The 22,618-nt window shown below is 40.2% G+C and overlaps 3 protein-coding genes across 7 annotated transcripts; 1 reads left to right on the forward strand and 2 right to left on the reverse strand.

Moving 5' to 3' along the window:
- Nucleotides 1-852: 852 nt before the first annotated feature.
- Nucleotides 853-5,782, reverse strand: LOC120417052 (ferritin subunit-like). 2 transcript variants are annotated; one of them, XM_039579017.2, is made up of 5 exons: nt 5,644-5,782; nt 5,343-5,473; nt 1,644-1,915; nt 1,452-1,580; nt 853-1,383 (listed from the first exon to the last, which is right to left on the reverse strand). In XM_039579017.2, exons 2-5 carry the CDS (start codon nt 5,428-5,430, stop codon nt 1,222-1,224), a joined length of 651 nt encoding a protein of 216 aa, XP_039434951.1. In that variant the 5' UTR covers nt 5,431-5,473; nt 5,644-5,782; the 3' UTR covers nt 853-1,221. The 2 variants fall into 2 exon arrangements, with proteins under 2 accessions (XP_039434951.1, XP_039434943.1); XM_039579009.2 differs by having other exon boundaries at nt 5,535-5,695.
- Nucleotides 5,783-5,900: 118 nt separating this feature from the next.
- Nucleotides 5,901-7,056, forward strand: LOC120417038 (soma ferritin). 2 transcript variants are annotated; one of them, XM_039578997.2, is made up of 3 exons: nt 5,901-6,030; nt 6,095-6,298; nt 6,377-7,056. In XM_039578997.2, exons 2-3 carry the CDS (start codon nt 6,229-6,231, stop codon nt 6,976-6,978), a joined length of 672 nt encoding a protein of 223 aa, XP_039434931.1. In that variant the 5' UTR covers nt 5,901-6,030; nt 6,095-6,228; the 3' UTR covers nt 6,979-7,056. The 2 variants fall into 2 exon arrangements, with proteins under 2 accessions (XP_039434931.1, XP_039434922.1); XM_039578988.2 differs by having other exon boundaries at nt 6,025-6,298.
- Nucleotides 7,057-17,144: 10,088 nt separating this feature from the next.
- On the reverse strand, nt 17,145-20,632 carry LOC120416981 (protein UBASH3A homolog). Of its 3 annotated transcripts, XM_039578907.2 has the most exons (7): nt 20,248-20,632; nt 19,628-20,064; nt 19,369-19,467; nt 18,579-19,091; nt 18,123-18,462; nt 17,658-18,064; nt 17,145-17,597 (listed from the first exon to the last, which is right to left on the reverse strand). In XM_039578907.2, the coding sequence occupies exons 1-7, from the start codon at nt 20,352-20,354 to the stop codon at nt 17,359-17,361; spliced, it is 2,142 nt and encodes a 713-aa protein (XP_039434841.1). In that variant the 5' UTR covers nt 20,355-20,632; the 3' UTR covers nt 17,145-17,358. The 3 variants fall into 3 exon arrangements, with proteins under 3 accessions (XP_039434841.1, XP_039434857.1, XP_039434848.1); XM_039578923.2 differs by lacking the exon at nt 19,369-19,467 and having other exon boundaries at nt 18,579-19,079; nt 20,248-20,631; XM_039578914.2 differs by lacking the exon at nt 19,369-19,467 and having other exon boundaries at nt 20,248-20,631.
- Nucleotides 20,633-22,618: the final 1,986 nt, after the last annotated feature.

Below are 22,618 nucleotides of genomic sequence, written 5' to 3' on the forward strand. Positions count from 1 at the left end.
ATGAAAGGTTCCCGATTATACAATACCCAGACTGTAAAATATTTAGTATTTTTTTTGCATAATTGCATTTTTTTGCAGTGTAATTTGTGATTTGCGTATACAGTCTATTGAAACACTCATAAAGCTCAAGAAACATTGCATTTTTGTAATATACAGGAAAAAAAAGTTTTCTTTTGTTAATATTTTAATGTAACATTTATTGAAGTCACTTTTGAACAGCAATGTTATGGTTTGTTATCATATTGAAGCCCAATTTAATTACTGATTTTCTTGAAATTTTTAAAGATACCGTCATCTGGGGTGAATCGGGACTACAGTCTGAATAGGGACAGCAGTGTTTAGAGCACTGAAATGTTTTAAATTTGGAAATGGAAAATGGAAAAATCAAAATACTGTGGTCTAACTTGTTTAAAACTGCTGTCCCAATTCGCCCCATGTGTCCCAATTCACCCCAGTTGACGGTAGTCATTTTTGAAAATTCTGTATTGTTGGGATCGGCAACCATATAAATTATTAAATTTCCTGTCCATTACTTGCGGGAACATCCGAAATAGATGACAAACATTAGTTCAGTCAGGCCTACTGCGTTAAAGTATTCGAATAAAAACAGATTCTGTGAACAGGCTCACATTCCACAGAAGCAACAGGGGAGGAAAGATTTGTTGACATCGAGATCGAATTAGAGTGGAATTATTGATAAACGCTCCAAGAAGATAAGCCAAGGATCAGCGTCGCAATAATGAGCAAAGGTTGACAGTTCTCGAAAACTACTCCAGTGTAGAGTGTTGAAAACAAAAAAGATAAGAGTGATGGGGTCTTTGTTCGGATCTCAACAAAAAAGAAAGCTCCGTCTTCCTAATCAAACATTTTATTGACTGTGTGTACTGAATTATCTTACATAAGATTATGCTTACTTTTCTGTCTTGAACTATCACGACAATCTTCGGGCTCTTCCAAACATTCGTCACTTGAGCCGAGAGCACACGTTCGGCGGCACCACTAAGTATCAACAGGAAATTAGTCGAGGAGAAATGGTTTTTGTAGAACACAACATAAAAAAGGTTCAGCGGAGTCTAATCGGAGTGGCTTCTTTAATTGTACAAGATGTTGGTTTTATTTCAGCTTATTTATATCACGTTAATCTCTCTCGATTTAGCACAAACATAAGAATTTCGGAATCCAATCAGTGCCACTCCGGCGCGCCTATTGAGAGTCTTGACTTTACATGTGGTTCTTGTCGAACAGGAACTCGGCCAGCTTCCTGCCCTCCTTCGGGGCGTCGTCGCTGCCGGTCATCTTTCGCAGGGTGGCGATCTTTTCGGCCAGTTCGCGCTGTCCCTTGTGCTGCTCGTCCAGGTACTCTCCGGTCAGGTAGTCAACCAGCTGTATCGGGGAGAAATTACGGGATTAGTTCTGGAAGAGTTCGATTGAGACGCATGGGTTGATCTTACGTGGTAGTCGTTCTTGTCTCCCTCGCAGGTCTTGATCAGGTTACGAATGCTGAGCGTGACTTCCTGCTCCTTCTTCAGGGCATCCTCCAGAGCAGACAATCCGGTGGTGGCGGCCGGGACCTTGTAGCTCTAAAATTTATAAAAAAAAATCATTAGAATTCGTTCGACTCGCGATCGCGATCTTCAACTCACATAGTCCAGCTGGAAGGTGTTCTTGTTGACCGGTTCCTTTCCGCGCATCAGGGCGTACTCGATCAGCTTGATGCCGTGCTCGCGCTCCTCGCCGGCGGCGTGGAAGAAGAACTTCTCGAAGCCGGGCAGGTTGATCTTCTCCTGGGCAAAGTAGGCGGCGTACTTGAGGTACACGATCGACGCGTCAAACTCCTTCTTGATCTGGCCGTGCAGCGCGTCCACGCAGCTCCGGTGCAGGTCGTCCCACACGTATTCGCGCTCCAGCTCAACGCCTGGAAAATGTGGATTTAGCATTTTTATTCGTTGTTTACAGTTAGATCATTACAGTTTAGACTCGATTATCCGAAGTCCTTGGAATATTTTTTTTTCGAATGATTGAATCTCCGATTATCCCAAGGACAGGATAGGACTATTATTGATGCTCCAATTTTCAACTGGATATGGGAAAGTCTCCGCGCTATCCTCAAGTAAGTTTCGCTTGGAGTTGGACGGTTTTTGGGTAGGTGAATGGTCTTAGGAGTCACCCTAGGCGAATGGTAACGACCGTTTGCATTGTTGTTCAAATTCTTCCTGTGTTCTAACTTCTATTGTCAAAAGTGAAAAATCAAAATTACAAAATAAACAAACATTTTCTCCAAGATTAGATTTTCCTAGGAGAAATTGAACTTCGTATAATCGAAACTTCGATAGTCGAGTCTTTCTAACAGATCCCTATTAATTCCAAATATTTTTATTCGTGCATGTTTCAAAACTTTTGAATGACAAATGACAAAATTGCATGACAATTAATAAGTTTGCAACACGTCGTTACAGTCTTCGCGTATTCCTATAAGGTTATTTGATTTTCGCTCTGAAACAAATCAAATTTTCATTTCAGTAAAGAGCATTTGAATGACGTGCAGATCAGTGCTGTTAAACGTTAATTAACGTTAACGCGTCCGTTAATCGTTAAAATTAACGTGAACGCGAACGGTGAATCGAATAATAGCATCATTGGTGCGCTGGAAGTGGGGACGCGAAATCGTGATTATGCAGGTTATTTTTTTGTGTGCTTTTGTGTCGCTGTTCGTATCGGATGAGTGATTGTGCTAATCGAATAATAGCATCATTGGTGCGCTGGAAGTGGGGACGCGAAATCGTGATTATGCAGGTTATTTTTTGTGTGTGCTTTTGTGTCGCTGTACGTTAGGGGTGAGTGATTGTGGTGATCGAATAATAGCATGACTTACTGAATTATTTGTGTCTTGAGCGTAATTTTCGTTGAGTAATTGGTGTTTTTTGTGATTTTTTTTTGAGATCTTAATTAATTGTTTTGTGATTTTCAAAGCCCTTCCTATATCATCGTTGATCGGAAGGCACGGCGTCGGGTAAATTGTGTATAATGTTTTGAATAAGGTTTTATTTTTAATGGTGAAAAAGCCATTTCTATATAATGATCGAAAGACGCACTGACATTTTGGATTAATTAATAGTGGAGTGAAATAATTGTGTGTGAGTGACTTTGTGTGTTAACCAAAAAGACCTTCCCATAGCATCGTTGCTCGGAAGGCTCGCCGACGGGTCTGTTATGAAAGTCCTCCCCATAGCATCGTAGCTCGGGAGGCATCGAAAAGCCAATACCTTATCCTACTAACCAAAAAAAAAAAATAATCACGTGATGCTTGAAGGAGATGCTGTGGATTCAACGGTCTCAAGCGGTATCAACAAGTATATAGCGAAAAACTGTGTGCTTGATGAGTCTGCAACTTCAACTATCGGACTAACATTCCTCCCTTTCGTTGAACTGCAGGCTTCTTGGGAGGGCGCCGGTATTGACTAATAAAGTAGGGATCTTCAGAGGTTAAACAGTGAACGGATGGTTGGCTCCCACTGATCATTTTTGATTCATTGTTTAACTTCAGCTGATCTGTCAATAACGGAGTAGCAGCTCATTGGCAGTCAACCATGCTCATGCTCATGCTCATGCTCAAAATTAACGTGAACGCGAACGGAGCCTACGTTGATCTTAACGAGAACGCGAACGGAACACGTTAATTAACGCCGTTAATTAACGTCGTTAATTAACGCGTTAATCCTTCTGAGGCCCCGACTTTGAAGGCCTGTATATCCCGAATGACAACATTTAGCGGGTTACTTCCAGTTGCATTTTACGGGCATTAACTGTGACTATGAGTTCCCGGTGAGGTTATTTGTCCAAAATTATCACCGGTTCCGGCAACCCGGAACATCCGTCAAGCATGTTTTTTTAAAGCTTTTGTCATTCAATCGACATTTGAGCCAATGTTATGAAACGTTGTTTGTAGTACATAGGTACACTGAATACCTTGGGTCAGTTCAGGGCATCTGTGGCCACTCCGGAACCGATTCCATGGTACCACGCAAATGGTTCCGATGATTGTGATGTTCAAAAGTCGACATGTTGCTTATCAAATTTAGTGAAATGAAACTCATTAATCAGCTATTATCATGTCAGTGTCCTTTGACCCGATCGGACCAATCCGGAACCGGTTACCGGTGACCGGAGGAAGTGTAGTGAGTATAGGAAAAGTCCTTTCATGCGACATATCAAACATCATTTTGAACATCACAATCATCGGAACCATTTGCGTGGTACCATGGAATCGGTTCCGGAGTGGCCACAGATGCCCTGAACTGACCCAAGGTATTCAGTGTACCTATGTACTACAAACAAGGTTTCATAACATTGGCTCAAATGTCGATTAAATGACAAAAGCTTTAAAAAACATGCTTGACGGATGTTCCGGGTTGCCGGAACCGGTTGTAACTTTGGACAAATAACCTCACCGGGAACTCATAGTCACAGTTAATGCCCGTAAAATGCAACTGGAAGTAACCCGCTAAATGTTGTCATTCGGGATATACAGGCCTTCAAAGTCGGGGCCTCAGAAGGATTAACGCGTTAATTAACGGCGTTAATTAACGTGTTCCGTTCGCGTTCTCGTTAAGATCAACGTAGGCTCCGTTCGCGTTCCCGTTTAGGTTAACTTTTAACGATTCCGTTAAGTTAAACGTCGTTAATTTAAACGTTTAACAGCACTGGTGCAGATATAGTTTATTGCATTTTTGTATTTGATTTTTCGTAAATTGATCGAGAACCGATCGAAAAAAGGCTTCATTTGCAACTGGCGTCCTAAAACTTTCAATACTGATCCTAGATATTGAAGAAATAGGAAAGGAAAATTGTGTACAAATATCCAAAAAAAAATTCTAAACTTTATACAACATTATATGGAGCAGCTTATAGCATCAAATGATTAACCGGACATCAATTTGGCAAACTACTTCAGCATTGCTCAAAATTGCCCAACAATAGAACAATGTCCGCATCGTTTAACTTCCTCACACTGCTGTCACACAGAAAGTTTCGCTTTCATTACACTTGTCCCCAACCGGAGAGTGCTGCCAACCTTAGGCACCGGTTCACACTTTGCCCCGGGAACCCCATTTCTAACTGGGAGTATAGGGTAACTCAACACTCAAGCTATCAGACAAAGAACTCTCTGTTCCTCGTATAAGTGTGAGCGACTACTACTCATCGGAAAGCAATGTCTCGCGATCGATGCGACGATGTTACGACAAATGGGGAGGAAAAAAAAAACAACAGAATTTCGTCTTTGGACAAACTACGTCGTAATTGCACTGATTTTCATGTGACAAGAGAAATGAGGGGAAACTTACCAGTTTGCTGGGCCATGGCCGGTTCCTGGTAGAAGGACAGGACGGCGACGGCAATGGCTACGATTCCGACGAAAATCGACTTCATCATTGTTTGTTACACTTGTAGTCTTGTTGGCTTTCCGAAAGTATATCTGCAACGAAACCCACGAAACGCGTTAGAAGCTGCGTATTCTTCGAGAACAGCACACTCACTGGTTGTTCTAAGGGTTCAACAAGCCTTCGACAGCAATGTGGTCAACCTTTATACACACTGGCACAGAAGGTGACGACGGGCTCGAAGACGGAATAGTTGGAAACTCACTGTTTTGCTTCCACCTCTCTCGGTGTCCGGTACTGGTATGACTTGACTCTACTCACCAGGCTGGTCATTTATCGACAAGGTCTGGCACTCACAACGGCTCGATGGTAGTGGTGAGATAACCACGCTCTCACGCGCTTAGGACATGGTTGTTCCAGAAAATATGGTTTTGCACACGAACCTCTTCTACTCGTACTGGCCAACCATATCGTGGCAGTGTACGGATAGACGGTCTGGATGACTAAACGTGTCCGGACACGCTGCTCTGTACGCGGCGGGGACAAAGCGACTCTCACCAACACCTACAGCGAACGTTCGTTGCCGTGTGTGGTCGGCCACAAAAGTATAAGCGGCTGCAACGAGTACCGTCACAACAGATCAGATATTCAAGTAAGTTGGACGTAGTCCCGTGGTGTTGTGCTTCAGCTTCTTACCTCCATCGTATATTCCACAGCAAGCTGATTTTGTCGGATCGAGAAGATTCACAAAATCGTGCGCCTAAGGAATTCCAGTCAAGTGGATATTCGAGTCGAGTCCTAATCAACTACCTTTTCCGTGTGTAGTAACAAAAAAACAGCGTTCAACATCATGAAGTACACCCTGCTCGCTGTTGCCCTAGTGGCTGGCATTTGCCTTGCTCAAGCTGACGACGGCTGCGGTAAGTCCTTGAGTCCGGAACTCACATTGGGGTACAGCATCCACTGAGTGACGTAAAACTTGCTTATTTCCCCTGTAGAAACCAACGCCGTCAACTGCAACGCCCTCTTCTCCTCGGTGTCCCACGCCGAGCGCGATCTGGAGATCTTCACCAACCAACAGCTGGAGAAATCGTTCGACTTCCTGCTGCTCTCGTACGTCTTCGACCAGTACAAGCTGGACCGTCCCGGCTTCGAGAAGCTGTACCGTACGCTGTCGGACAAGGCCTGGGAAGACACCCAGGGACTCATCAAGTACCGCAGCAAGCGTGGTCTGGTCGTCGAGCTGAACGGGCTCCAGAACGCTACCGACAATGTGCTCGAAACGCGCACCCTCAAGACCATGAACCGTGGCGTCCTGCTGAACACCGACGAGATGGGCTCGCTCAAGCTGGCTCTGGCGTACGAGAAGGCGCTCGCCTCGGAGAGTCACCGCATCCACAAGAAGATCTCGCACGCCCACGGTGAAGGTCAGGTGTACGATCCCGATGTAGCCCACTACCTGGACGAGAAGATCATCGAGTACCAGAGCGGTGTGATCCGTGACCTGACCGGACACATCCACAACCTGCAGGCCATCCTGGGCGAGTCGACCCGCGATCTGGGTCTGCACATGTTTGACGAATACTTGGCCAAGGCTTAGTAATCGCCGAGTAGAGAGCACGTTGTATTCCTAAGAAGTGATCACTTGTATATCAATAAAGAAAATTAAACGGATAAAGATTGTAGACTTGTACAACTGATGACGCATTCCCCCCGAGTTGAACTTTGTTCTCCAACAATCGTGTACAGTTTGACGGCAGAGAAAGTTCAGCTGTTGCAGTTTTCCGCCTCGTAATAGGAGAGTTGTTTAAAGTGCTGAACTTGTTGTAAAACCATGTCTGAGAATTGCATCAATGATGATAAGACGAGAAGACTACAGTATGACTTGTTCAAAATTATCAGCCGTACGTGAATCTGGGCTTATCATAATAAACAATCAGAAATGTTAAGTCCCTGAAGGTGTGTGCGTGTGTGACTGACTGGGTTGAGGTATTTTTCTGATTATAAAACTACCGAATAGTGAAAAAACATTTAAGTTTGTCAGTTTAAGACTATTTTATCACATGACATAAGTTTTAAACGCTTGTTCAAATCCAAATTCAAAGTGCGGGGAATTCCTAACTTTAACTGCCCTTCTGAAGTGACGTATTGGCCCAAAAAGTGTGCTAGAAAGTTCATTATAACACTCTGATTACTTTTTGTTATTTTAATGCAAAAAAAAAAAAAAAAGTTGACAAGACAACATTTTTTCGATCGATCAACTAGGGTCCCCTTGAAAAGAGCTGGCTGGACCGCGAGGTTAATTTTTCAAAATTGATTTAAAAAATCCATTTTAAACTCTTTTTGGTCGTACGAAGGGTCATTGTACTTATCGCTATAAACAATAATATCAGCAATCTTAGCTTCATTTTAAGACCCAATTACAACCAACCCAAATTTTGAAAACATTCACGACAAACTTAAAAAAGCTTTTAAAGATTTTGGATGCCATTTTAGATTTCAAAATTCTAACACTTGTAGCCTCAACGGGGTCAAAAAAGCTGGAAATGCAACTTCACCGGCTCTTTGCACACTTGGAAAAAAAAGTTGGAAATACCTTTTTATTTTAACTTGGGGTAGACGCATCTGTTTTGGATTTACCTTGTTGTAGGCGATTCATCCTTCCGGATCGAATGCAACAAGAATAATCCAAATCGGTTGAGTTTTCGCCGAGAAACAGCCAGATGAAGTTGCATTTCCAACTTTTTTAACCCCCTTTGTGTTTCGCGTAAGTTTTGATCCCGTTGGTGCTATAAGTGCTTTATCACTTTATCGTAGTTTTAAGGTTAAGCTCAAACTTAAGCTCAAACATCAAAAATAATAGATCGATAAACTTTTTTTCTGGACGAAAGTGATCGGGAAATTTTGAAAATAAACTTTATTCTAAGAATGTTGTCATGTTTAAAACTTAATAAGCTAGTTGATTTGGATTTCCTAAAACTCTTGTAAAGAAAATTCAGCGAAAACAGACACAAATTGTTATCAGTCAGAAAAAATATTTAGAAATGGTATTATTTACTACATAGAAATGACATTGAATTTAATCGTTTCTAACGCGTTTTAAAGTATTAACATATGTTCAGATAATTGTAATGTTTTTCGAGGTGAGCTAATATTGGGAAAAATCCAATTGTAGTTTTCTACAAATTTAGATTTTAGTTAACCGAATTTGATAAATTAAAACTTAGCTTAATTCAGTAATTAAGGGGTAACATACATGTAGAAAATCACAAAATTTCATATTACAGAAAATTTATTGAATCCAGTAAAAAGATGATTTTCAATCACTCCTGAAAGTTTCATGAAAATATTGCATGATTAAACTGAGTTGGAGACGATTTAAGCTCAACATTTTGCCATGCGCAAAGTGAACTGTCAAACTTTGTGAACGTATTTCTCTAAACACCGAGTTGATTTACGGGTGCCACGATATCTCGAGATGGGATGGACCAAATTGGTTGAAATTCGGGTTGAAGACTCTGGAGACATATCCCGTGTGCATGACGATTTGGGACCATCCACAAACCACGTGGACACTTTTTTTGTAAATCCCCCCCCCCTCCTGGACAATTGTCCATACAAAAAAAAATTGTATGGAGCGTGGACAATCGCCATCACCCCCCCCCCCCCCACCCCCAAAGTGTCCACGTGGTTTATGGATGGTCCCTTTTGAAATTTTGATTTTTTTTAAATACAAAAAATCAAAAACTGACGTTTTTTTTATATGAAAAACAGAAAATATTTTTATCTCTTTGAAATTTTTTTTTGAAAATCGGCCTTCATCATGCACACATGGCCGGTTTAACGAGTCTTCGCCAAAATTTTGAACCGGTTTGGTCAAGGCAGTTTTAAGATATCGTGGCACCCGTTTTTTGAAACTGCTAACTTCAAATAGCTATATCTCGGCAATGCTGCAACCAAATGTCTTCTAATTTGTTTTGATAACATTCCAACGCCCAAGGCTCCAAAAAAGTTGGAACGGTAACTTCAACTCAATGGTTCTCGGGCATAACTCAACCAATCAAGATGATTCTTCTTTCCAGTGATTTTGTTAAGAATCTGACATCTGATGTCTAGATGATTCTAGAACTTTGCAAAACTTAATTAGATCAAATCTGTAATTTTTGCGAGCAAAAACATCGTTCCAGCTTTTTTTTCGCGTGTAAAAAAAAATCGCCAAAAATTCCGCGGAGGCAGTCGTTTTGAAAAAAGGTAGAACGATGTTTTCGGTCGCAGAAATCACAGAATTCTTCAAATCAAGTTCTGCAAAATTTTAGGATCATCTAGACATTCTTACAAATCACTGGAAACAAGAATCGTCCCGATTGGTTGGCCTGTGTGGATCAATCGGACCGCGCACTGGACTCACAATCCAGATGTCGCTGGTTCGAATCCCGAGGCGGACGCAAAAAATTCTAAGTGTAAATATAGGTATTCGGTGCCCTCTCCCCGTGCCATACCTTCACACTTAGGAGACCCGGGAGGCGGAGTCTTGTCGCAAAAAGAACGATACACACCTGTGGAACCGTTGACGAAACCGCAAGGTTTAAGAGGGCCACATTATAAGGTGTTACGTCGATTCCGTTTTCCGGTTGAGTTATGCTCGAGAACCAGCGAGTTGAAGTTGCCGTTCCACCTTTTTTGGGAGGCTTGGGCGTCCGTGTAAGCTGGACATGCGTTGGGCGTTCCAGTGATAATAGATAAAAATGTATTTTTTAATGCTCTGACCTTTTTTTGTCGATTTACATGTATGTAACTCCTTAAGTTCATTATGGTTATTCATTGTACAACTAATTTTTGGTACGATATTCTTCATTTTGACAGATAATTTATCAATTTTAACTTGACGGGTTTTTCAAATATTTATTAAACGAATTCAGCAAAAAATCTATCTAATCAAAATGTACAATATTTTTTCTATTTGTTTCTAAAATTGTACTGAGATTAAAAATATAATGCGTCATAGTGTCAAAAATAAAATAAACAACGTCTAACGCAAATTTTCTCCCATGTTGTATTGTCCTGGCACATTCAACGCTATTCAAGAAACTATTTTAGAATGAAAATAAATGTAGTTCACTTTCTTCGAATGGTTTGCTGAATCAAGTTCTATTTCATTTGCTTATTGATATGAATGGACTCATTCAAATCCGCCTCTAGTCGCCGAGAGTTCCTCACAAACACAGGCTCACCGCACACATTCATTCAAGGCTTGTTTACTCTCATTCACCAGCTCCCAAGACAGCGGCAAGGCACTCATTCTGCCATGATTGTCAGCTGTTATCGCACCTCTACACTCGACCAAACCAGTTTGTCCCACCAATACAGCACTGTCCCAACCATGTTCTCTCACTCTGTAAGGAGGGTTTGTTGTTTTTGTTTTTTGCTGGCCGTTTTGCACCCGAACCGACCCGGACTGGCGGCGCAAAACCACGAATGGTTTTCGTCTTCTGACAAAGTGCAACGTAAAACCATTTGATTGGTTAGGATTTTTCCATGACGTCAGAGCAAAACCATCTCTCTGAGCTCTGAAATGGGGTTGTGTGTCGCGAAATGGTTTTGCCGATGGTTGAAAAACCACTTGAGGTTGTTGAGGTTGTGTGGGTGAATGGTTGGTTGATGAGCGGAGAGATTTGCTGTCGCACCATGACTGGTCATAATTTCGATCGATTATTTTCTTTCATGGTTTTTCATGGTTTTGAAAAGATATGAATCATACAAAAGACAAAGGATACTTTGCTTCAAGGGAACATTCTAGAATTTCCTTTTTATATATTGACGAAAATTTCGTAATTAAATGAGGGTAATTCTCTACCAACTCACACGAAATCGGGAAAAGTTGCCCCGACCCCTCTTCGATTTGCGTGAAACTTTGTCCTAAGGGGTAACTTTTGTCCCTGATCACGAATCCGAGGTCCGTTTTTTGATATCTCGTGACGGAGGGGCGGTACGACCCCTTCCATTTTTGAACATGCGAAAAAAGAGGTGTTTTTCAATAATTTGCAGCCTGAAACGGTGATGAGATAGAAATTTGGTGTCAAAGGGACTTTTATGTAAAATTAGACGCCCGATTTGATGGCGTATTCAGAATTCCGAAAAAACGTATTTTTCATCGAAAAAAACACTAAAAAAGTTTTAAAAAATCTCCCATTTTCCGTTACTCGACTGTAAAAATTTTTGGAACATGTCATTTTATGGGAAATTTAATGTACTTTTCGAATCTATATTGACCCAGAAGGGTCATTTTTTCGTTTAGAACAAAATTTTTCATTTTAAAATTTCGTGTTTTTTCTAACTTTGCAGGGTTATTTTTTAGAGTGTAACAATGTTCTACAAAGTTGTAGAACAGACAATTACAAAAATTTTGATATATAGACATAAGGGGTTTGCTTATAAACATCACAAGTTATCGCGATTTTACGAAAAAAAGTTTTGAAAAAGTTACTTTTTGCGTTTCTCTTTGTTTCGTCGTCCGTGTCTGTCGCGGGTGACCATGAACGGCCATGATCGATGACGACCAACTTTTTCAAAACTTTTTTTCGTAAAATCGCGATAACTCGTGATGTTTATAAGCAAACCCCTTATGTCTATATATCAAAATTTTTGTAATTGTCTGCTCTACAACTTTGCAGAACACTGTTACACTCTAAAAAATAACCCTGCATAGTTAGAAAAAACACGAAATTTTAAAATGAAAATTTTTGTTCTAAATGAAAAAATGACCCTTCTGGGTCAATGTAGATTCGAAAAGTACATTAAATTTCCCATAAAATGACATGTTCCAAAAATTTTTACAGTCGAGTAACGGAAAATGGGAGATTTTTTAAAACTTTTTTAGTGTTTTTTTCGATGAAAAATACGTTTTTTCGGAATTCTGAATACGCCATCAAATCGGGCGTCTAATTTTACATAAAAGTCCCTTTGACACCAAATTTCTATCTCATCACCGTTTCAGGCTGCAAATTATTGAAAAACACCTCTTTTTTCGCATGTTCAAAAATGGAAGGGGTCGTACCGCCCCTCCGTCACGAGATATCAAAAAACGGACCTCGGATTCGTGATCAGGGACAAAAGTTACCCCTTAGGACAAAGTTTCACGCAAATCGAAGAGGGGTCGGGGCAACTGCTGTGTGAGTTGGCGGAGAATTACCCATGAATGTTTTATGACTTCAATTTTTGAATACCATGCCTCTTCTTTCTACATCGTACCTGGCTAAATTGTTTGGAAATTAATGGTTTCGTTCAGATTTGAATATTCGTTAAATTATGCGAATAATTGGATAACGATATTTTTTTTGCATATTTGTATATGATGAAATTTATAGAAATTATTAACTAACATGACTCGCCAAGAAACGTGATTGTTAACTCGTTTGCGTTTTAACCCACCGCAGTCACATACGTTTACTTTATACACACTTTGTAAGGGCTCTTGTATGAAACGCCAAAACACGTGACTTCCGAAAGGCTAAGGAAAAACATGTGAAATAGAATTTACCGTTTAACTTAAAAAAAAATAAAAAAAATAACGATATGAACATTGAAAAACACATTTGCATCGGCCTTAATGCATGATAAAAAATCATTCAGATATTCTATTACAAGTGATTGTTATGCACATCTCTCTTTTTGACCGTTGCTGTTTACACATTTTTTGCTGCAGTTTTAACCTAAAAGCCCCCCTCCCCTTTATTCATGGACTTAAATAAACAGCTTTATAACTCAAATTGATATGGTATTGGTATGTTTCCATAAAAGAAAGTTGAGCAATTCTCTATCAAAATCGGAAATGGATTTTATTCGTATTTTTTTTATTTGGTCCAAACTTTGTGGGCCCCTTCCCTATGACCAAAGAAGCTATTTTGTGTCATTGGTTCACCCATACAAGTCTCCATACAATTTTGGTTGCTGTCCATACAAAAATGGTACGTAAATATTCAAACAGCTGTAACTTTTGAGTGAATTTTCTGATCGATTTGGTGTCTTCGGCAAAGTTGTAGGTATTGTTGAGGACTATTGAGAAAAAAATAGGCACACGGAAAAAAATTTGCAGATTTTTTTATCAACTTTTTTTTTACAGGAACTCAATTTTCCAAAATACGTATTTTTTGAATTTCGAGATTTTTTGCTATGTTTTAGGGGACAAAAATCCGCAACTTTTGAGCTATAGAGAAACATTGTCAAAAAATCTGCCGCAGAGTTCTAAATTTTTAAAAAATAGTAATTTTTGGAAAAAAAATAAATTTCATTTTTTTTGTAAATTTTAATTTTCAATCGAAAAGTACTGTTTTCAAGATATAGCCACCAAAGGTTTGATTTTATCGAAATATTTGCAGTTTTTCGATATTTAAAAATAGTGACCATGAGTGACCATTTCTAAAAATATTTTTTTTCAAGTTCAGAAAATTTGCTATAAAATTGTCTAAGAGTAATTGAAGATTGGACCTCTGGTTGCTGAGATACAGCGGCTTAAAGAAATAGGAACAGGAAAATTGAAGTTTTCGAAGTCTCACCCTAACAGCTCACCATTTTCTAATGTCGATTTCTCAGCAACTAATTGTCCGATTTTCAATGTTAAAACATGAATCATTCGTAAAATTTCGATCTCTTTGAAGTAAATATTTTGAAATTATCAAGATTAACATTTTAAAAGGGCCAAACATTGAATATTATGCCATTTAAAATGTTAGTTTTGACTTAAAAAATTTCATAATGTTTTTTTTTAAAAAGATCTAAACTTTTCAAAAAAAAAAATATTTTTAGAAATGGTCACTCATGATCACTTTTTTTTTAAATCAGAAAACTGCAAATATTTCGCTTAAATTAAATTTTCGGTTACTATATCTTGAAAACGGAGCCCTTTATCAAAAAATGTGTAAAGTACTTTTCGATTGAAAATTAAATTTCTTTGGTCATAGGGAAGGCCCCCACAAAGTTTGAGCCAAATAAAAAAATACACAAAATTAAAATGGTCGAAATCTGCCGATTTCGTAGAGAGTTGCTCAGTTATTTTTTTCTGTATCCACAGCGCTGGTTCTAGCCGTATTCTACAAAATAGAGGATTTTGTTTTTGGACAGATAAACATTTTTCAATAACAACAACAATTTCTTTAGCGAGTAAACTTATTTTTATCAGGACCTATTAGGTGCTTAGACCAGGTTAGGACCGGGGATCTTCAATTCTTCGCGAGTAAAAGTTGAACTGATTCGCGTTCGAACAAAACCGTCGAAATTTTTTTATATATAGATTTCGACGGTTTTGTTCGAACGCGAATCAGTTCAATACGGAGCGTCGTGTCGAGGTGCTTTTTGTTGCGTTGGGTTCGTAAAAGTCCAAGGAAGGTTCTTACGCCAAACAGTGACAACTTTGGTCACTCTGAAACCGATTCCGGAAAATCTGCAGATTGTATGGGAAAAGCTGCGTTAAATCAAATTTTGATCACAGGAGGCTGAATTATCAAACAAGCAAGAAACGTCAGAAAACCAAAAAAGGGCATGACGAAGGTTGTCGGGAAGAGCTTGTGTCAATATATTCAATTATTATTTTTTATCATATGGGTTACAAAACGTGTCATATAATATGAAGGTGCTAAAAGCTCAATCACTAGGGCATCATTGATTGTTTACTCCACCAGTTCAAAAATGGTTTCAAAATAATAATTTGAGGCGGCCGATATTAACAAAATCCTCTTTCTGCTAAATTATCATATTTTAGCGCACAATCAACTCTCTAGTTTTTACACGTGTTTGACATTTGAATACTGCATGGAAAAGAACCACTTTCATCGAGTGTTTACCACCTGAGTAAATTTACGTCAATTTTTCTAATAGATTTGTCTGAATCAAATATGAGATCATTGAACCAGTTGGATAAATCCTGTTAGTTTTGGGAGAATCGAATATTTGTCAACCACAAAAAACCATCCGCCGGCGGATAAAAGTCATTCACTTAGCACATTAAAAAAAAAAAAAAAAAAATGGCGGAAAAAGTGGTCATTCTCCGGGCAAACATGACCAAGCTCTTTGTTGACTGGCTGGGCTGGTTGATGGATGGTGTTATCATTATTACCACGTCGCAAATGGTTGCGATACGCTATCAGACAACCATTATTTCTGCGACAAATTGCGACATGGCAGAGTGGAATGATTTCATGGTTTTATCGTGGTACAAGTCTGGAACCGTTTGTTGCTGGTTCGTGATAAGCCATCTTCGACAGACATATACTAATAGAAAGAGAGAGTTGTAAGCGGGAACAAAGTGTTGGCATTACTAGTAACCACTACCAGAATGAGCTCGTGAGTGCCTCTTAAAATTGATATTTTAACAAGTTGGACATTGATTTAACATGAATCTGATGCTGTGATTAAAATAATTTGGAAAAGTTACTGAATTATTTTTAACAAATAAAAAAACTTTTTTTCTAGGCTTTTTGTTGTTGTTTGTGCTCTACTGCTTAAGTTTCATGCCACTTCAACGAATCAGTTTCCCGGTTAACTCTACACAATAGGCCTGGCTAGTATTCTTCAATTTGATGAAAATAGTGTCTGGCATTCTGATGGGCATTTGTTGACGAATGCTGAAAGGTATTTTTTCTCAAAAAAAATTATTTGAAATTTTGAGGTTAACCAAACGTAGTGCCAGGTGTCAACCGAAATCCGTCAAAAACCAACTTTTTAACTTGTTCAATTTCCAACAAGCACAATCTGTAGAATCGAGTTCAAGGGCAATTCTAACCATTTTTTTTTCGCACATACGTGCACGTTCCGAGATAGTCATGGTAGTTTCCATGTGGCCGGCTCGACCGACTGACTAGTAGTAGGTGTCAATCATTATCTTATCAGGTCGATGGCTGGGACAAAGAGAAACCACTGAACAAAATCAATTCGAGGTGTGAGGGGGAATGCTTTATTTTGCCTTTTAGTTGTTTTGTGTGTGTGTGTTTCCAAATGGTCAAATATTTGTAATTTGATGATGAGCTTCCTGATTTGGCTACGTAAAACTAAACAAATCTTCGTTATGTGGAACATAGTGTGTGAGAGAGAGAGAGACAGTTTCGAACTTGGTTACTTATTATACGTCCTGTAAACACATTCAATTATAACAATTACTGAAACTTTTTTATTTTATAATTATAAGGAGGTTTACGGAGTAGTAATCTATTGAATATATTGTGGGTTGAGTCACTATTGGGCTTTGGTAACAATACGGATTAGAGATGTGAGTACAAAAATGGTCAGTGGAGACATCTTGCGGGTAATAGCCGCAACCGGTTGCGTGGGAAGAGCTTTTGAGTAATTTTATGCTATATTGGACAGCTAGTTACTTTTGCTTTCTACGTTTAATAACGTCGAACAAATTGTTTGTATTTGTTTTGAGAATAACATCATTTTTTAACTGATTGAATAATTTTCATGAACTGTTTTGATATCCTGCGAAAAAAAAATTGTTTAAGCAAAATGTTACACATAGTTAAAATGTTAGAATTAAAATCGAACAACGATTACATAGACGTTCGACATATATTTTTTTTCTGTCGCGAGCTAATTTGGATGATGTAACAAGTGTTATTTCATGCGTGTTTAGTGTAAATCTTTTTGTTGTTTGTTTGTTTGTTATTGTTCTTGTATTGCCAGTGTAAGCGTCCAAACTTGTAAGCGATATCAACATATATACGTTGCAAAATATGCAAATACAAGAGTAAAGTACACTTTTAAAGCTTGCCTAAATAGTTTTAATAAGTAATATATATATATTTGAGTATTTGTTTACGCCATAATATAAATAGTTGTGTATATAACTATATAAACTGTCACATGCGCATTTATTTTAATGAAGTTCCTTTAGTTTAGCGATGGGAATTTTGCAGTTAAAAACAAGAGTTGTTTTGCAGAGCTTTCCAATTGCATCGAATACGTATTAATTTAATCGCTCGGGAGCGTCTCAGGTCAGAATCTTCCAATCAAACCGGTTATTATTGGTGTGGGTAATGGGATCGCACGGGGGTTCCACCAGTCGCCACCCGGTGAGACCGTCCGCCGACTCGATCACAGCCATGCTACAGTAAGGAACTTTCTGCATGATCCTGCTCATGTCGTTCGTCGAGCGTAGCTTCTCGCCTACGATGTGCCTCGTGCAGGTATCCAGGGTTGTCGCGTGGCCAACGATGAGGATGTTACCAGCTGAAAGTGGAGTTTGTTGATTAGTTTGGTGTAACTTGTCTTTACTTCGTCGATACTCACTTGTGCTCTTGATAAGATGCTCTGTTACGTCCGAGTTTCGCTGGTAGAACTCCTCGAGTCCCTCCTGCTGTTTTCCCTTCAGATCTTCCGCTTTGGATAACGGTTCGTACTCCATGGTTATGTTGTAATCCGCTGCCGTGAGTTCTTCTTTGGACATCCATTCCGGAAGGCCATCCTGGTACCAGGCCATCCACTCGAACAGCCCTGGTTCAACGTTGATTGGGCGGCTCTCTTTGAGTCCAAGTCCTTCCAGAATCGACGTGGTAGTCTGAATACAGCGAAACGATGGCGAACTGTACACGTGGTCGATCTTAACGCCTGCATCCTTCATTGCTTCCCCGGTCAGCCGAGCCTGGTAGCGACCCATGTTGGTCAGTGGAGAATCCCGCTGCCAGAGAGTACTTTTCCTAGAAGGAACCGAAGCATTGCACACTTCTTGAAACTCACTGAACATCAAACTCTTACCTGTGAGGTAAACACTTTGGCATGTTCAAGTCCTTCCGGATGTAGTTGCCTGCCTCGTCGAAACAGTATGGAATCCACGTTCCGAAGGTGAAGTCAATCCGCTCGCCGTGACGCAGCACGTAGATCCGCCTCTTCGGAATAACCCCGTCCGGTTCCTGCGTCATCCGAACACCCTGCTCACTCTGATCGCCGATTACCGACATGGCAGTCCGTTTCTTCATCAACTCGTACAGCTTATCCGCCGGCACGTTTTCGTCCTTCATCTTTCCGTCCACTTGTGGTTGCTGCTGCATGTCTTCTACCAACTGCTGATGTTGTCCCTCGGCGTGACCTATCGATACTGAAACGAGAGCAAAAACGTGTCTCACTCTTATGGCGGCTCTTTCGACAGCGACGTTATCTTATCACCGTCGAGGGTGACCAAGCATTCTGCAAAAATATAAGAGTCATCCTTACAAGTTTCCTGCGAATCGATATCGTGCTCGCTGTTGGCCACCGGCAGATCGAACCGCAGTCCAGCGGCACCGTCCACCGTGTCCGACGGCGGGTCCAGGTCGGGCGATACGACGTCGCACAGGGGAACGGTTCGGTGCATGGTCCACGCGTCGGACTCGGCCGTGCGCTCGGTGTAGTTCTCCGGCAGGTACCCGTTGGTACCGGTCAGCCAGGAGATGCCCTCGACCCAGCCGTCGGACGAGTTTTGGATCGCTTCCGGGCTGAGGTAGATATAGTCGCCGATGCGCAGCTCCAGCTCGTCCGGCTCGCGAGGCGTGTGCGGGTACAGCACTTTGTGGACCTGCTTGGTGGCCAACCGGGAATCGCGCGAGTACAGCCGCAGCTCCCAGTTGGCGCCGGTGTGGGACGTGTCCAGTCCTTCCACGAGCTGCTTAAGCGCGTTGAACTGGCTCGACGGAAACTGGTAGGCCAGCGTCAGGTGCAACGACTTGACGTGCGGTTCTAGGGAAATCGCTAAGGTGGTTACGCAGACAGGACAAAATACAATAGCTCGGTATTAGTCGGGAAGCTTGTTAGGGGGGAATACTTAGTAAGTGAAACTGAACAAAACTACGTAATGTTCTAATACGTGTGATTGTTTTTGAGAAATGTAAAAGAAAATAAATCATACTAACAGAACTCAACTATGGATTTTCTACGCAATACGGTTAACGGCGAAATCATAAACCCCGGATTCCATCACCAGCTGGATGACCCGTAGTAGGGATGGATGTCGAGCGTGTATGCTTACATCGGCTGCTACGTGGTATGCAACGAGCTGATGTTACTCCCCCGCACCATGGAAAACAGGTAACTAGCGCGTCTAACTGCTCGTAGGTGTCGCTGATTACTGAATGGTTTGTGTGAGATAGACAGATAAAAAAATACATGGAAATAGGGAAATAGAAAAAGATAATAGAATCCCATCCTTAGATATATCCGTACTAATGATTAGTCTAACTACCGTATGAATGCAAGGATTAGTTCTTATTGGAATACGGCGCACTTACTGGAATGGGACACTTCCTTAACGTACTGCAGAGCTATCCGTTTCAAGTAGTTGGCATCGTCTTCGGCCACGAAGAACCCCATAAAGTTGGGACTGGTGTACAGTTCGAGAGCGATGGGCCGGTCGATGTGCGCTCCCGGCAGATTCATCAGCTCCTTCAAGGCTTTCGATAGCTGGGGAGCGCACTCGTCCGGCGCTTTGAAGAACGACACCAGCGTAATGTGGGGCGTAAAGTTGTGGGCTCCGTTCCAGCCGCACACCTCCCGCGATTCAGCCCAGAAGCTCTCCAGCTGCTGGAGGAACGATCCCGTCGGACACGCATACAGGATGTACTCCCGGGGCGAGCACTCGTCCAGCGACGGATCGTTGACGTGCGCCAGCAACCAGTCGGAGGCCAACTGCACGCCACGGTTTCCGGTGGCGGCCAGCGCCTTCTCGCTGCAAAAATCAGTATCGTTATGAAGTCATCTATGTATAACACATTCAACGGAGTCACTTGGATATCTGGAGATATCGTTATTAATACTTCTACGGTTTATAAGTGATTGCATTGGTTGATGCATTTCCTAAGGATTCGTCCACCCGGAACATGAACCGATCCCACACGCCCTTTAGACTTACGCCCGGTGCTTCGGGAATCCCATCTGCAGCAGGATCTGCAGCGGCGTCAGGTGCTGCTTGGAGATTTTCGTTGGCGTAAGATTTTTACGCGGTGGCAGCGCCGCCATTTCTACGGCTCTGCAGTCTGGAAAATCTACGGCGACTGAGACGACACGACGTTCAAATCTGAACTGATGAGGTTGCCTTTTTCCGTTCTCCTATCGCTGGGAACGTCTCATCCTAGCGGAACCGAGGCGAGATCTGGTATTTCGGATTGAATTACACTCGAATGCGGTGACGTTGGTAGCAGAAAGGGAACAAAATTATTGCGTATTTATCATAATTCCTTCACACTCCGGTTGCCTGCGCTGGCTGGCTGTCTGTCTGCGGTGTGGAGTACGGGTACGTCTGCCTGACGGGTAGTTTTTATTTTTGTTTTTGACGTTTGACACGCATACAGAATGGGTCTTCTGGATGTATTAGTTTTGTTTTGCTTATTCTAAGCTTGTATTAAGTGTATATTATTCAGATGTTATTATAAAATTATCTAGACGAGTTGTGTTGCTCTTTCGATACATGTGACTTGTACAGTGAGCTAAACAAAGATGCATACAAAACCTTATTACATGACTCTATCGAGATCCAAGAAATTTTAATTTTAGTTTCTTCGCCTTGCTATGAACTTTTTATCGTAAAATGGTTGCTCTGGAATGATGCCTTCCAGAGCCTTAACACCTTTCCAACGCCAAATTTACAACAATCAGCCTCGAAAAACCTATAATTGAGAGAAGCGAAAAAAATGTTTGAGGTCCACATTTTTACTATATCAGCCACCTTAGTGATGGTAAATTTGCCGTAAAAATGTAATTTGAACACCTTAAATCTGATTTTTAAAAGAAAAGTTATAACTCTCAAAGTCACCCCGGAATTTGAACTACGAATTTTTAACGTAACTATTTTTATGTATTTTGAAAAATTGTAAACCTATGAGAAAAACAGCGTTTGGCCAAAAAGTTAATTCCGTAGGCTTATTATTATAGTCCATGTAATTACCTATCTTTTGACTTCCCCAAAAAAAATTTTTTTGTTGGACTGTACATTGGTATTTTATGAAAATTTAAAATGTTTTCAAAGGAGTTCAAACATGCTTAATATGATTATAAACGCGGGAAATGCATTTTAACTGGTTTTCAGTTGGTTAAACTTTAATTTTCATTAAAATTTTGAAGTTTTTCGAAAAAATATTTTTTTTTGCCTCCTGATTTTTCAGGCCAACTTTGAACTGTGAAAAATATTTGCAACGGCCTTAAGGAAAAAAAAAAATAGTTGAATATATTTTTAATTTCATTATCATATTTTGTATATTTTGAAAATGGTGGCATGTAATGTGAACAATATATGTAATATATTATTCTAATATTGTAATCATTATTTCCAATAAAAATAAGATTCGATGGAAAAAAAACTTAGCGATAAACACGTATTTATCGAATATTCACTAAAACCACATTATATTTTAATACACCCGAATATGCTCAAAATTATTATTAAAGCTGAGGCATGCATTTTTAATCGATTTCAACTAATTGCACTAAAATTTCCAATGACATTTTGAAGTTTTTGAAAAAAAATTGTCACAGATTTCTACCTAAGTCAAACTTGAACGTTTTATAAAAAAACGTTACTTAATCCACCCTTAGGTGGTTAGTGCCTTCCTCACATTTAAAGGGTACTATCCAAAATGCAAAAAGTGCGTAAATAACACTGTGCTTATATTTTTTGATTGATAGGGTTGTCAGATCTTCAATGTTTAGGTCGCATGATAGATCCAGACAACGTTTTCATCAACATATCTGTGATCCGGCCTCCAAAAAGCGTATAAACTACACTTAAGTGCTTATAACTTTTGATAGATTTGTCAGATCTGCAATGTCTTGGACGCGTTGGAAAGGTCTTTTAAATACCTTTCTGAAAATGTATAGTATGACGGGTTTTCTTACAAAAACCACCCTTTTTACAATCTTCCGGACTTTTGTTAAAAGCGTTTTTTCAGCATAACTTTTGAAGTACTTAACTAAACTGCATAATTTTTAATAGCGACTTATGGGACCCCAAGACGGATCGAATGACGCCAAAACGGACAAAATCGGTTCAGCCAGTGCCGAGATAATCCAGTGCAAATTTTTTTTTATCAACATCCCACCACACACACAGACATTTGCTCAGAATTTGATTCTGAGTCGATAGGTATACATGAAGGTGGGTCTAGGAGGTCTAATTGAGAAGTTCATTTTTCGAGTGATTTTATAGCCTTTCCTTAGTAAAGTGAGGAAGGCAAAAATTGTTGATGAAGGTTTTGACGATATTTTAAAGTTTTACTCACATTGAAACG

This window comes from Culex pipiens, chromosome 1, assembly GCF_016801865.2.
Source record: "Culex pipiens pallens isolate TS chromosome 1, TS_CPP_V2, whole genome shotgun sequence".
NCBI lineage: Eukaryota > Metazoa > Arthropoda > Insecta > Diptera > Culicidae > Culex > Culex pipiens.